This window comes from Malurus melanocephalus, unplaced genomic scaffold (genome assembly GCF_030028575.1).
Source record: "Malurus melanocephalus ecotype Western Australia unplaced genomic scaffold, MMel_1.1 scaffold_53, whole genome shotgun sequence".
NCBI classification, from domain to species: Eukaryota; Metazoa; Chordata; class Aves; order Passeriformes; family Maluridae; genus Malurus; species Malurus melanocephalus.
In genome coordinates, this window is record NW_026623285.1 from 3,062,226 (window position 1) to 3,075,466 (window position 13,241).

The window sequence follows — 13,241 nt, forward strand, 5'->3', positions numbered from 1 at the left end:
CCTCTCTCCTTCCCTCCCACAAAGCGGCGGGGCGAGTTCTTCCCGTCCGCCCCCGGGAGCGCGGCAGCGGCGGTCGGGGTGAGTCTGGCCGCACACACACGCTCGCTACAGGCTGTCCCGGCCCGCAGGCTGCCGGTCCCCGCCCCCGCGCTCTTACTTGCGCCCTGAGGGCCTGGGCGATGAGCTGCGCCCCGCTGACCGCCTCGTCCTCCATGTCAGCCCCGCTGCCCGCCCGGACCGGACCGGACGGGGACCCCGGCCGAAGGTCGCGCGCAGTGACTGACAGGCGGCTCGGCCAATCAGACAGCGCAGGGGGCGGGGCCGAGGGGACCCACCCCTGACCCCGCTGGCGGGCGGCGCGGGGCGGAGACCGGGATGGTTTCCTATTGGCCAGAGCGGGCAGCCAATCAGAGGTCGGGGGTGGCTGCCCACAGCGTGAGGCGAGGGGTGCGCGGGGGCGGCGGGGGGAGCAGGGCGGGGCGGGCCGGGATTGGGATGGGCCGGGATGGGATGGAATGGGATGGGATGGGATGGGATGGGATGGGATACGGGGAGAGCGGCCGCGGAGCGGAAAGGGGCGGGCCAGACGGGCCTCGATGGCCTCCGTGAGCCGCAGTACCGCGCGGGTACCCGGGGCAGCCGCCCCTGAGCGCTCCGGCTTTGTGGGGCTGGTCAGAGGGGGTGAATACGGAGCGGGGCAAAGTACAGGAGTGTGTGTGAGGTGCCGGTGCCCGASGCCAGCGCTCAGCAGGAGAAGTGACAGAGGAGGAGTGTGAGACACTCCCAAAGTCGCAGCTGAAGGATGGCGCACCCCGCTCTGTCCGGCTCTGCCCATCCCGGCACGTGTCGCTGAAGTGACACAGTTGACAGCATGTCCCTGYCCCACGCTCCGCCTTGTCCGTGCCGCCGCCCTCGGTTCGTCCGGACAAACCACTAAKGATTGCAGCGCTCCGTTCGCCCTCACTAGCAACAAAAAAAAACGTAGATATAACAAACAACAGACCACATAGATGACAAAAACCCTCCACAAAAACTACACAGTAAAGTACTGTAATATAATACAGCAAATAAAAGCAATAGGAGGGATCAGTCGAAAAAAATCCTTGAATTTCACTATATGTATTTTTATAGTATGTTGTGTAAATACATAGTAGAATGGCAGCAACATCATAATCCACAGATATCATTTAACCTAAGAAAGACTTTTTTCATAGCCAATTGAATATTTGCTTAGTAATCGCTACTGTTTAAGTTATTATTRTTACTTGTTACTGTTTATGTTATGTTACTTACTGTAACTATTTATGTTACTACCCTATGTGTTAGGCATAGCTTAACATGAGTTTGCTATTAACCACTTAAGAGGACCCAACCCAATGCTGTGTTTTTTCTGTTATTTCATGGTCTGTTGTCTGTTGGGTTCCTCCGAGTGTAAAAGTGCAAAGAAGGAGGGTATGTGTTGCTCTTCTCTGTCTAAGTTTGCAAAGTTGTTGAAAAGCAAGGGACTGGATGCTTTACTTCACAACCTACTGGGATTAGATAGTTCTGAAAAGATGAGTAGGAAAACAGTCTGCAGTGTGACTGCGTCCAAACTTAAACACCAGCCTTTTAACTCTTTATGTGAAACTGTCACTGAAATATTGTGGCTGCATGACAGTAATACTGCTAGGAAATATTTATATTTGGGTGATATAATCCTGCTGAAGCCTGTCTGTCAGGCAAAGGACCACATCAATCACAAGAAAGGCACATAAAAAGAGATAAAATTAKAAAGCATTTCAGGTCATAAAAATTTAAAGTCATGGTTCAGGTGAGGTGACAGCTCTGTAGATCCTAAGCAAATTAACTTCTCTTCAAGGAAAGGACTTGTGGGATGGTGTAGCACTTTCCAGTAGTAAAAACCATCCAGAATGTGGCAGAGACRTATTTGGAATCTCAACAGCCTAAGGGCTGAGTAAACCCTGTATCCTTATTTTGGCTGGAATGTTTAATATAGCCAAGGCCAGCCTTSGGCTTGTCACGGCTCTCTGTGCTAAAAGCAATATATGAAATAGCAGAATCCTGTTGTTTAAACTGTCAAACAGGGGGAAGGCTTTAGGGAGCACTCACACAAGTGCTCAGCCRTCATCTGTAGGACTAGCAGTAATCACAACCCAGGGTAGGATTCAGAGGAATTATTTTAGTTATTTTAGTTGGCCCAGGTTCAGCCAGATGGGATTGTGTAGTTGCATGTTCAATGCCAAACCTCTTGTGCATCTAAATGAGTAAAAGATTCAGATTAGTTATTTTGTGTGATTCTGACCACCAGGAAATGAAATGTGGTAAAAAAATAAGAACTCTCCRAGCATGCTTGTAAAATATGATGTTTTGTAGAAGCTCATTATCTGTTAACTTTTTTTCTGTTCATGTGTTTGGCTTTTAAAAAGGGCAGTTTTTCTAATGCATAGCAATTCCATCTTGTGATCTGAAACTCGTTTTCCATCACTAGTAATGATAAATTCTAATTACATCTTAGTTGACAACTTTATTAAGGAGCAGCTGACTAGAACCCATTCCTGTCTTAAATAGCCATTTTGGCTTTGAAGGGGTGACAAGAAATAGAAAAGAGAATTTTGTCAGTGAAGTGYAACACAGCTTGTTTATTTTCAGTATGTTCCTTAACTGTAAGAGGTTTTCCACCCTTGAAGCCCCTCTCTCTGCTACTGCTTTATATCCTCCCATGTGCTTTGATATTTCATTTGCAAAGCTGAGCTGCAAGGAGTCCCCTGTATTCTGATATGCATTGCTGAATCACCCTCTATAAGTACTGAATGTTTTCTTCAATATGCAGCATAGCAAGGGTAGCTTGTCATACATTACTTTTCAAAACTGTTTATATACATGCAGTATCTTTAATCCATCTGATTACAGAGAGGCCATGGGTTTATTCTGTTTTTATCATGCTTTAAATAAGTTTACCCTTGAAGGCATGTATGGACACATTGGCTAATTAAAGCTCAGGGAAATATGAATATGTAGTTGAGCTTAGATGCATTGAATAACTAAGTTACTTGTGTACACTTAGAAGTGTTATTATTACATATAAGATTTTTTGGATGAGCAAACAAGTCTTCTGCCTACCATGGGCACTAAGGTTATGATTTTGCTGTCCTACATRGGATTGTGCTGCTATCAAACCAGTGTTGCAAATAGCATGTAGCACTTATAGAAGGTAACAACTAAGACAGTACTTATTAAATGCTTTTTCCATTTGTTCATTCTTAGGTATGAAACAGTTGGTGTTTAGGAAAAAAAAAACCCGAAAAAAGCAGTATTAAAGATTGTTGTTAGCTGCTTTTCGTCCTGGAATTTAAGCAAAGAGATATTTTCAGTTAACTTGCCATAGACTTTCTTTCTTTGGTACAAAACGGCATTTAATATAGCATGAATAAAAATAAGATTGTGATTAGTTTAGAATGGATTTTTTTTCCTGCTGAACTCCTGTTGGGATCTAGAGAAGACTCTTCGTGCATATGTCTGTCTGTATTTGCATTGGAAAAATTCGGGAAGTTGTGGATTACAAAGACTGAAGGGCACCAAGAGTGTTTCGGAACATTTTTTTTTCTTGGATACAGAGGGAAAATACAATTAAAAAACCAGTAACTCAACTTACAGCTATCAATATATAGCACTAACACATCTCTTCTGCACGCTTTTCCAATTTCACTGATATTCGAGATTTAATTCCTTAATGATACTAGTGACAGTGTGGTGACAAATACAGAACTCTCATGTTCTGAGAATAATTCTGAATTTAAAAGCATTTTTGTAGTCTTTCAGAGGTGTTGCACAGCCATTGACTGTGTCAGTTCTTGTTCTAAGTCCTTTCCTGACATGARAAGTCAAAAGGTTACATGGGAGCCCATATTGCAGAGTGGCCCAGCCTTCCAGACTCAATAATTCTTAATTTTTTTTCCCAAGAAAAGCTCAGTAATGCAAATTTTCTCCATTTTGTATGGATTTCTGATTTATTGTTATTAGTATGGAAACATTTTTAACCTTACCTATCTGCATTGTATGGGAGGAATGCAGATCTGAATTGCACTCAACATTTTTATAAATGTTCAAAAAAGTTGCACTGTAGGAGAAATATTTGCCTATTACACATACGGARTTGGAATACAGTGAATCCATAATCCATTAGGAGAGGCATTTTCATGACAGAAAGATAGATACAGAAGTAGTGTCTAGTGTAATTCTCTTGGTGATTATCTGCTTCAGTATTGATAAAGTAAGTTCTATTTCTGCTTGACTACTAAATACAGTCTCCAAGTAATTTTCAGAAATGCTACTTTTAAATGCATCCTCCATCACCAAATGGGGGAGGAACTGCAAATTTGTGAGCTGCTTTTAACTTTTCCCGAAGCTGTTTTGATATATGGTGAAATAATCTATAAATGAATGTTGATTGTAAAGGGAAACCAAGCAAGGAGATCAGTAGAACTATATATGAAGCTAAAATGCTTTTGAGCAGGATGCAGTTATTTAAGGCACCAGTGTAGATGGATTTAAGGTTTAGAAACAATATGCATGTGGCCCTTTAGGGACCTAAAAACACCACACTGCTGAGAGCCTCAACTACCATCCACACTTAATTGTCAATTTAAATTCCTGGCATGATCCTTTGCTAAGCTGCCTCCATCCCATCTATCTGGGTTGTTTTTTTTTTCTCTAGGTTTATGGCAGTCACCATGGTGGCTCTGTGCTGGAAGCTGCCCATCTGCTTTCTCTTCTATCAAGTAGTGTCAGGARGAGTGAGGAGGGAGGGGCACTACATTGCCGCGGTGTACGAGCACGAATCCATCCTGAGCCCCAATCCAGCAGCGCTGGTGGAGCGGCGCTCGGCGCTGGAGCTCATGGGCAGGAACCTCGACGTCTATGAACAGCAAGTGCTGGCTGCTGCCAGACAGGTACAGCCCAGCTTGGAGCAGTTGTGKGTGCGCTGGGTATATATAGAGGAAGTGCTATTTGAAGATAATCCTTCACATTTGTGTTCCTAGGCAACTAAAGCCATATTTATATACATAACTCTGGTCTGGGTTCTCAGACAATCTGACCTGCCAGCAGCTCTGRAAAAGAATCAGGCCAATTAGCATCCTGCCTAACTTGGGTTATTCCAAGCTTGGAAAAATATGGCTGTAGTTATTTAGTATAGGCAAACGAATTTTCTATTTTGGTCTGAACACTTAGCTCCTTTCTGTTTTCTTAACTGGAGGGTTTCCTTGAAAGATTGTCTTACTGGCAGCTGTTTTGGGTTTGATTTTATTCCAGTGCTCTCARTGGAAATTCCTGAATGTTTCTAAAAACTGAGGAAGTCAAATGCTTTGGAAATTAATGTTCCGCCTTTAACAACTTTGTGGAACTAAAGTTTTCCATTCCTTTCTTCTACCCACCATGGAATGGRTCTCAGTCTAAATATATTTAGAGGGGAGAGTCTAGTATTTCCAGCTGTTCTTATGCACAACCCTCTTTCCTCCCCTCCCAAGAAAACCCAGAGCTGGTTCTAGTCAGAGAAAGCAAGTGTTGCTGGACTTACACAGAGAAGAATTGACTTGCAATTTCCACAGGTCTGTTGTTCTGGGAGAGAATAATTACTATTTTTGTATAATTTGAAAACATGATTTTTTTTTTTTTTTGAGAAGTTCATATGGTTGGGCAGAAGCATAGTAGCAATTTTAATGCAGCCTTGCACCCAAGAYACATAAATTATCCCAAAGCCATAGATAACACATTTGAACTGACTTTTGAAAATTAACAGGAATCTGAGTGACTGGTGCTGTGTCTAATTTAAGAGGAATCCACCTCATTTTTAGGAACAGTTCCGATCTCCCTGAATTTCAGGTAGAGCCTCTGGCATGACTGCATTTCTACCAGCCTGTGCACTGCTTCCACAGGGAAATTTCTGAAATCAACACTCCCAGTACTCTSTCCAAGCCTATATACTTAATTATCTAAGTGATGCTGCACCTTTGACAAAGTGTATCTGCAAATAGCATTATTCTGATAAAAAAATTTAAACAAGTTTAACATCATCAGTCCTTAACCTGAATGATGATATCCTCATGAYTCGTGTGAAGGGAGAATACCTTTGGTAAGAATTTGGATGCAGAATGCTCTTATTAAATATAATGCCATGTGCATGATTTTTCAAGATAAAGTTATGTGTCATGTTAAATAGGTTTTTATAATATACATAGTTACACATCTRTTACATAAGTTACACCAACTATGAAGTCAAAGAAAAGGTACTTTCAAACTACATCATTGGCTAAACCTAATAGGGTTATTCTTARCTTTCTTTATCTCTTTTTACCTATGAGATCCCCTCTTTTCCTTTGCTTTTCCTACAAAATATGTMTTTGTTTTACATACAGGGGGCACAGATCATTGTTTTTCCTGAAGATGGAATCCATGGCTTCAACTTCACCAGAAGCTCCATTTACCCTTTCTTGGATTTCGTTCTGCATTCACACTCTGGCAAGTGGAATCCCTGCAGAGAGCCTTATTTGTTCAATGACACAGAGGTAAACATAGGAGTGATGCCTGCAGGGGTGGGATAACTGAATGCTAAGTTTGTGCTCCAAATGGGAAATAGCTCAAGTTGGTTTGTTTAGGGAGGTAAGCAAGAAGTTTAACAACTCAGGACCAGATTCTGTTTTCATGGATGCTCAGGCTCTGCTGGTTTCATTCTTAGCAGAGGAGGGTTCAGATCCATACATGCAGGGAGATTAGTTGTGTATGAGCCGTCCGGATTTGTCATCTGCACCTCCCCAGCCTCTGAAATGGTAATTGTTCTCTCACAAGATACATTGTATGTGATATTAATTTGAATAACATAGTTTTACATAAAACAGTACAGTATAATCTTCCTTTTTGGTGCATTCTTGTTACTTGGGTTTAAGAACTTCATGATATTATAGCATTATACTCAGCAACCATGTGTCAAATGATCAACATAAGTAACTGGACTTACCTGCTACACTGTAATAGAAATCACAGCTTGACAGGGACCAAGTTTCATTATGCAAGATCTGATCTGGATGTWTTCTGGACCTAAACTGAAAATGGCCATGTTTAGTAAATACAGACTGTTAATTCATATTGAAGAACTCAACATAAAGAAATCAAGCATGTACCTACTAAGCAGAWTTTGTGTACCAACATGAATCACCGTTATAACAATGATCTATTTTGACCTATGAATCTTTGTTAAAAATGATCATGGCCAAGCAAGCAAGAACGTAGTTTTCCATTCAGATGCTGTTTGGAGATTGCAGTAATGTCAGTTTTTGGTATGGCACTCTGTGAAATGGAAGAAATATCTGAGTATTACTGTGGACTGCAACTTTTTCTATTTCTTTTCTGTAACTTTGCAAAGGCTATCCATTTCCATCTCTGCTTCTCTAAGTCATAGCTAGTAATTGCTTTTTAAAAATTTATAGTAAAACTGTCCAGGTGCAGATGATCATTATTAGACATTTGCTGTTCTAAAGACACACAMAGAGCAGTTGTGCTGCCTTGGCAAAGCTTTCAGTTGACATACGGTATTTTAAAGCCATCGGTGCTCCTACAAGTCACAAGTTTCTAAAAATTAACATCCTTGGAATAGATTTATTTACTTACTTCCTTCTCAGGAAATAAAACTAAGACAATTTTTTTCAGAGCTGTTTTAAAATTAACATTTGAAGTACTTTTTCTGCCAACAAAGCTATTGTTCCAGTAGCTTTTGTCATGAAATCATCAGAGCTTTTAGATTTTATGGATATGGTCAAATGTGTTCAATTTTGAACACAGTTGAAAATAATAATTTGAAAAGTATTAAGTAAGTCATAGGTGCTTAAGTAGAACTTACTTAAGCATATTCTGAAATGCTCCCATTCCTCCATACTGTTTTCCAGGTGGTTCAGCGCCTGAGCTGCATGGCTCTGAAGAACAAGATATTCCTTGTGGCCAACCTGGGGACTAAGCAGCCGTGTGAACGCACGGATCCTCGGTGCCCAGCGGACGGGAGGTACCAGTTCAACACCAACGTGGCGTTTGACGCCAATGGAACCCTGCTGGCCACGTATCGCAAACACAATCTGTACTTTGAATATGCTTTTGATACTCCTCCAGAGCCAGACTATGCATTCTTTGACACCCCTTTTGCTGGCAAGTTTGGCATGTTCACTTGCTTTGATATACTCTTTTTTGAGCCTACAGTGAACCTCATCAGACAATACAATTTGAAGCAAATTGTTTATCCAACTGCCTGGATGAACCAGCTCCCACTCTTGTCYGCTGTAGAATTTCAACAAGCTTTTGCAACTGCTTTCAATATCAATATTTTAGCAGCCAACATCCACCACCCTACCTTGGGCATGACAGGGAGTGGCATATAYACTCCAGTCAAGTCATTCATCTACCACAACATGGAAAGTTACGGTGGCAAGCTCATAGTAGCAGAAATTCCTGTAATTACCACAGATTATAAATCCAATTTAGAGAGTAATGAAAGATTTAGAGAGAACTTACATGACTCATGCAGGACTTTTACGAGCACCTCACTGGATGATGAAGTTTGCTTTAAGGAGCAAGAAGAGACTCCTAGCAKAGTATCTGAAAAAGGAAATGAACAGTCACCTCCCTCATTTTATGCAGAAATGATGTATGACAACTTCACTTTTGTTCCTGTATGGGGGGAAAAAGGAGAGCTCCAGGTTTGTGCCAATACCCTTTGCTGTTACTTAAATTATCAGAGACCTGTTTTAACTGATGAATTATATGCTTTGGGAGTTTTTGATGGGCTCCATACAGTGCATGGCACATACTACGTCCAGGCCTGTGCCTTAGTAAAGTGTGGTGGCCTCAGCTTCAGCACTTGTGGGCAGGAGGTCACAGATGCCACTGGTCTGATAGATTTCCAGCTATGGGGAAATATGAGCACACCTTACATCTTTCCTTTGTTGCTGACATCTGGTATTACCTTGGACTTTGCTGATCACTTGGGCTGGAAAAACAACCACTATTTCATGAGCAAAAATAGAACATCTTCTGGCCTACTGACAGCTGCTCTCTATGGACGGTGGTATGAAAAGGACTAGCAGAGATATTTGACTGAGTCAGAAAACAACTGCCCTTATGTTCARAGTATGTATCTTAACAGCAATTGTTGAACATCCATATTTCCTAGAGGTTCAGGTGTGTTCATCCCATCACTGCCTGATKAGGTCCCACATTTGAAAAAATGGCTGTAAGTACAGTCTGTACCGTGGTATCTTATGTCCTCCAGGAGTGAAAGAACGGCCTTGCAAAGATAAAAGCTTGCTGGGATCTGRTGAGGTGTTTTATACCAAGGAAATAACACTTCTAAATTAAACTGAATTTGTTCCTTTTAATTTAATCCTTTGGGTTTTGGAGTCCTAGCTGGGAGTATGGAAATGAATTAAATGGAAAACTATTGTAAGAAAAGAAACAAAAACAAAAGAAAGGGAAGTAAGATACAAATATTGTGCATGACATATACATACATATAGCTTTTATGGGCTGAGGTTTTGATTTCTGGTTAGGGTGCCATGACTGTTTTTTTTTCTTAGAGTTAAAAACTCCTAGGTGAAATCATTACCATTGACTGGCCACTCTGGTGTCTGTAATCCTGCTACAAAGTCTTAAGTTTTCTCATATGCACTTAAGAGTATCTTAATGCTACAGTTGTAAACATCTACAGAATTGCTAATCTGGTCAACAGGATATCAAATGATTGTGAAAACCTAGACGGCAGTAAGACATATTTCACAAGAAATTAAGCTTAAAGAAAACATCAGCAATGAATATCAGTGACCATGTTATGCACTTGTTTAGTACTTTTACTTCCCTTGTTTAAAAGAGAAGAATCTTTTGACTTTAAGACATCTTACACACTGTTCATGAATTTATTCAAGAGGATTTATGAAAAGTACATAATAAGCACGGAACAGCAAGGTTTTTGCATCAATGCTTCCTGTGCCAGATGGCACATTTGTGCTGGTGAGTGAGTAGAACACACCATTCTTTCCAGAGAAATAACTAGATTAAGTGCTGTAGCTGTTCTACTGCAGTGAAGAAGTTGGGAAAAGAATATTCAAAGGCTATTAATTTGGGGTTAAAGTCATACACGTTAAGGTATTCTCAAGCATTATAATTTTGTGGGGTTTTATTGGCTGCTACGACTTCATCTGGGTAATAGGTGTTGAGTAATGGAATAAACACAACTGTTCCTTTGGAGAGTCCTTGTGTTCCAGCTGCTCTGTTAGTCAGGTTGAGAGGAGCAGAGCACAGGAGACAGGAGAGCTGGGACTCCCTCTGTTTTGTGGTCTGAGTTGGTTCAAACTCAAACCAGTACAGGTACAAGGATGTGTCCTGAGAGGTGCTCAATCAGCTCCTCCTTTGAATGAACTCACTTTCTGGTTTCAGAAAGCAAAACAACCAAAACATTGCTGAATATATACCTTASGGTTTCTTAGGTATTTACACAGAATTAGTGTATAATTATGGAAGCCTTGGGCTCTATCAAAACTTCTTTCTCCAGTCTGTATCACTGTGAGTCAGGCCCTTGTCAAACAGCACTTTGATAGAGCAGCACACCAGGTTTATTCTGCAGCATACATTGGACAGAAATACGGAGAGGGAATGTCTGTATCTCATTAGGCATAAACTTGCTGCTATAAAAGTAGGCCATTCCTCCACAGGGTTATTAAAGATTATTAATTCTTTGGCACCCATACCATGTTCTTGCTGAATGCTGCACCATTTCAGGATGTACAGGGTAGAACAGAAAAGCATTTACAATTCTTGTTGATGCTTCTGCTTCTACTACCACAAAATGGAGCAATGAACAACTGGAGATTCCAGCTCTCAGGACCCTGCACTTTTTAGGATGAAAAACATGCAGCTTCGTGGACTAAAATACTCTTTGGGATTTAGTTCCAAAGCAGACCATTACTACAATAGGTTAGGCTAGACACCTAAATAGCATTACACATACTTGCTAAGCCTAAGGAAATAAGTGTTTACCTGTGAAATACTTGCAAAATGTGGCCCAAAGAAGTATTCTAGCTATGGTTGAGCTTAAGTTGTTAGAACAAGACCTCAAGACCTTCTAGCCTTACTGGAGTTTGCATGAGGTACATTCCTCTGTCTCCTCCCTGAGAAGAGCAGGCATTCAGTATTTGAGTGCATTCTCACACCTTGTTCCCTTCACCCAGAACAGCCGCCTTTAGCAAGAGACACTGGGAAGGGTTGARCAGGCAGAACTGGACACAGTACATTACCAGTACTGTGTACAGTACCAGTACTCCTCCCTCCCACCCCGATCTTTGAGTAACAACAGGTGTACCTCTTCTGACACACAGGGACAGGCAGTGACCTCTGATACCACCACACATCGATGGCTTTTGGAAATGTGTGCAGGAGCACAATCCCAGCACTGCCCTGATCCCAAACAATCCTGCACTCTCRTGAGTGAAGCTACTTACCATGTACTGAGGAGGTGTGAGAGGCCTTCAGCAAGGCTGCCATTCACACTGGTAACACACTGTAATGCAGCCTATCACCTAATGGATATGAACAGGTTTATTAAAGCTTCCTGAGCAATTCCTGTCTGAGATTGGGAAAAAAACAAAACAGGACAGAAGGATTTTTTGACATACGGGAAGTACCACTGAAATCTAGAGAAGCTTTGAACAACTTGGTCTGTGACCAAATTGAAATCAGGAATTTGTACTGACACCAAAGAAATGTCCTCTCTGAGACAGCAGGGAGTGATGTCTTTAAGGGGCCTTGACACTGCTCCTGGGAAGGGAAAGACAACCACAGAAATTGTCCAGGTCCGGATAACAGCACAGGAGTCAGAAGAGGTTGGGAGGTTCCTCATAAGGGATCTGCTGTTTCAGGATTCAGAGTGATTCTTCCAGGTGAATGTGGGGATATTCTCCTCACAATGACAGAAACACCAGAAAGCACATCAAAGGAACAGCTGAAAAAGAGGAACTAGGAGTTAAGCTATCAAGAGGCATGTGAAGAGGCTGAGGAACTGGAGACACATTGTAAAATCTGCAGAGACCTTCACAATACCTGACTGGGCAAAAGCTCCTTTATGCAGATCTCTACCAGCRAAATGAACCCCCCAAATATTCACAGGCTGAACTGAGTTATCATCCCATCAAGTTTTTAATAATCAACAGCAATGGAAATACTTGAGAGAGTCACTAAACTCTCCTTTCTCCCTGCCCTGGGAGAGCTGGTGTAGGCAACACAGGTCAGAAATCAGAGACAATACTGGGACTCACAGCAGAAGAAACAAACTCTTGGTAGAAGAGATAAGGAAGGTTGAATTCTTTAAGGCTTTAATAGATTAGGAAGATTTTAAAGATTTTAAGAAAATTGTGCAGACAGCTTGAGTAACAGTTTGGCAAGGGACAGAAAATACATGAGAGGATACATGAATCACTAGATTTTATTTTTAAACTATTTAAGCTATCTATTTTTTTAATGTAAGAGAACACTGAGACTTCAGCCTTAAGCTTTCAGAACTAAGTCTGAAAGGTACACTTAAGAGAAAACCTGCATGTTTGTCCTTTGACAAGCCCTGARAGCAGGTTTTGTTTTGTTCTGTTGCAAACCTGAACAGCAAGAGTTCTGGCTACATCTATTGCAATTTTAATTAAAAAAGGAAGAATGCAAGGTGTTTTTTTCCTCTTTAAATATTTAATGACACCATCAATGTGAAGACAGCTTGAAAGGCTCTTTAGGTTCTCTRTTCTTCAACTATGTTTACAGTTACATGGGGAAAAACTGCAAGATCTCTTTCTCAACCTCAGYCTGAAAATTGCCAAAGAGCATGGAATGCAGAGAGCTCAATTTATCCTAATGTAAAACAMCACATATCACACCAGGGAAGCATGGATAATTTAAATACTGCTTTATTTGAAGACAAATAGGGTGCTAAAGAGACTGGGACACCAGGCTGGAAAGRGTTGCAAGAAACCTTCAAATCCTCAGAGCAGGGGCACCCTTTTTCCCCTGTCAGGAACATTCCGTTGAGATGAGCTCTAGAACTTGAAAATTTTAGTCACATCTGAAAYTAATCTTCCCCAGAGAAAGGAAACCAAACATTCTTGTGATCTTGCTGGGCTCTAAATGGCTGAACATCKGAACAAAATGCTCTTTCCTGCCATTTCAGACAG

The 13,241-nt window shown here is 41.4% G+C and overlaps 2 protein-coding genes across 4 annotated transcripts in view; one reads left to right on the forward strand and one right to left on the reverse strand.

The window, feature by feature from the left end:
• Nucleotides 1-282, reverse strand: part of HACL1 (2-hydroxyacyl-CoA lyase 1) — a 19,197-nt gene extending 18,915 nt beyond the window's left edge. The window contains exon 1 of the mRNA XM_057365528.1: nt 158-282. Coding sequence (XP_057221511.1) covers nt 158-214 — 57 coding nt within the window. The 5' untranslated portion in view covers nt 215-282. The remainder of the gene's footprint in view (nt 1-157) is intronic.
• The window catches only part of BTD (biotinidase), a 13,011-nt gene extending 487 nt beyond the window's left edge, over nt 1-12,524 (forward strand). The window contains exons 1-4 of one of the 3 annotated variants that reach the window (XM_057365531.1): nt 12-78; nt 4,715-4,949; nt 6,414-6,563; nt 7,938-12,524. In XM_057365531.1, coding sequence (XP_057221514.1) covers nt 4,719-4,949; nt 6,414-6,563; nt 7,938-9,122 — 1,566 coding nt within the window. In that variant the 5' untranslated portion in view covers nt 12-78; nt 4,715-4,718 and the 3' untranslated portion in view covers nt 9,123-12,524. Of the gene's footprint in view, nt 1-11; nt 79-320; nt 448-4,714; nt 4,950-6,413; nt 6,564-7,937 lie in introns of those variants that run through there. The other 2 variants (XM_057365529.1, XM_057365530.1) reach the window with 2 other exon arrangements.
• The last annotated feature ends 717 nt before the right edge of the window (nt 12,525-13,241 follow it).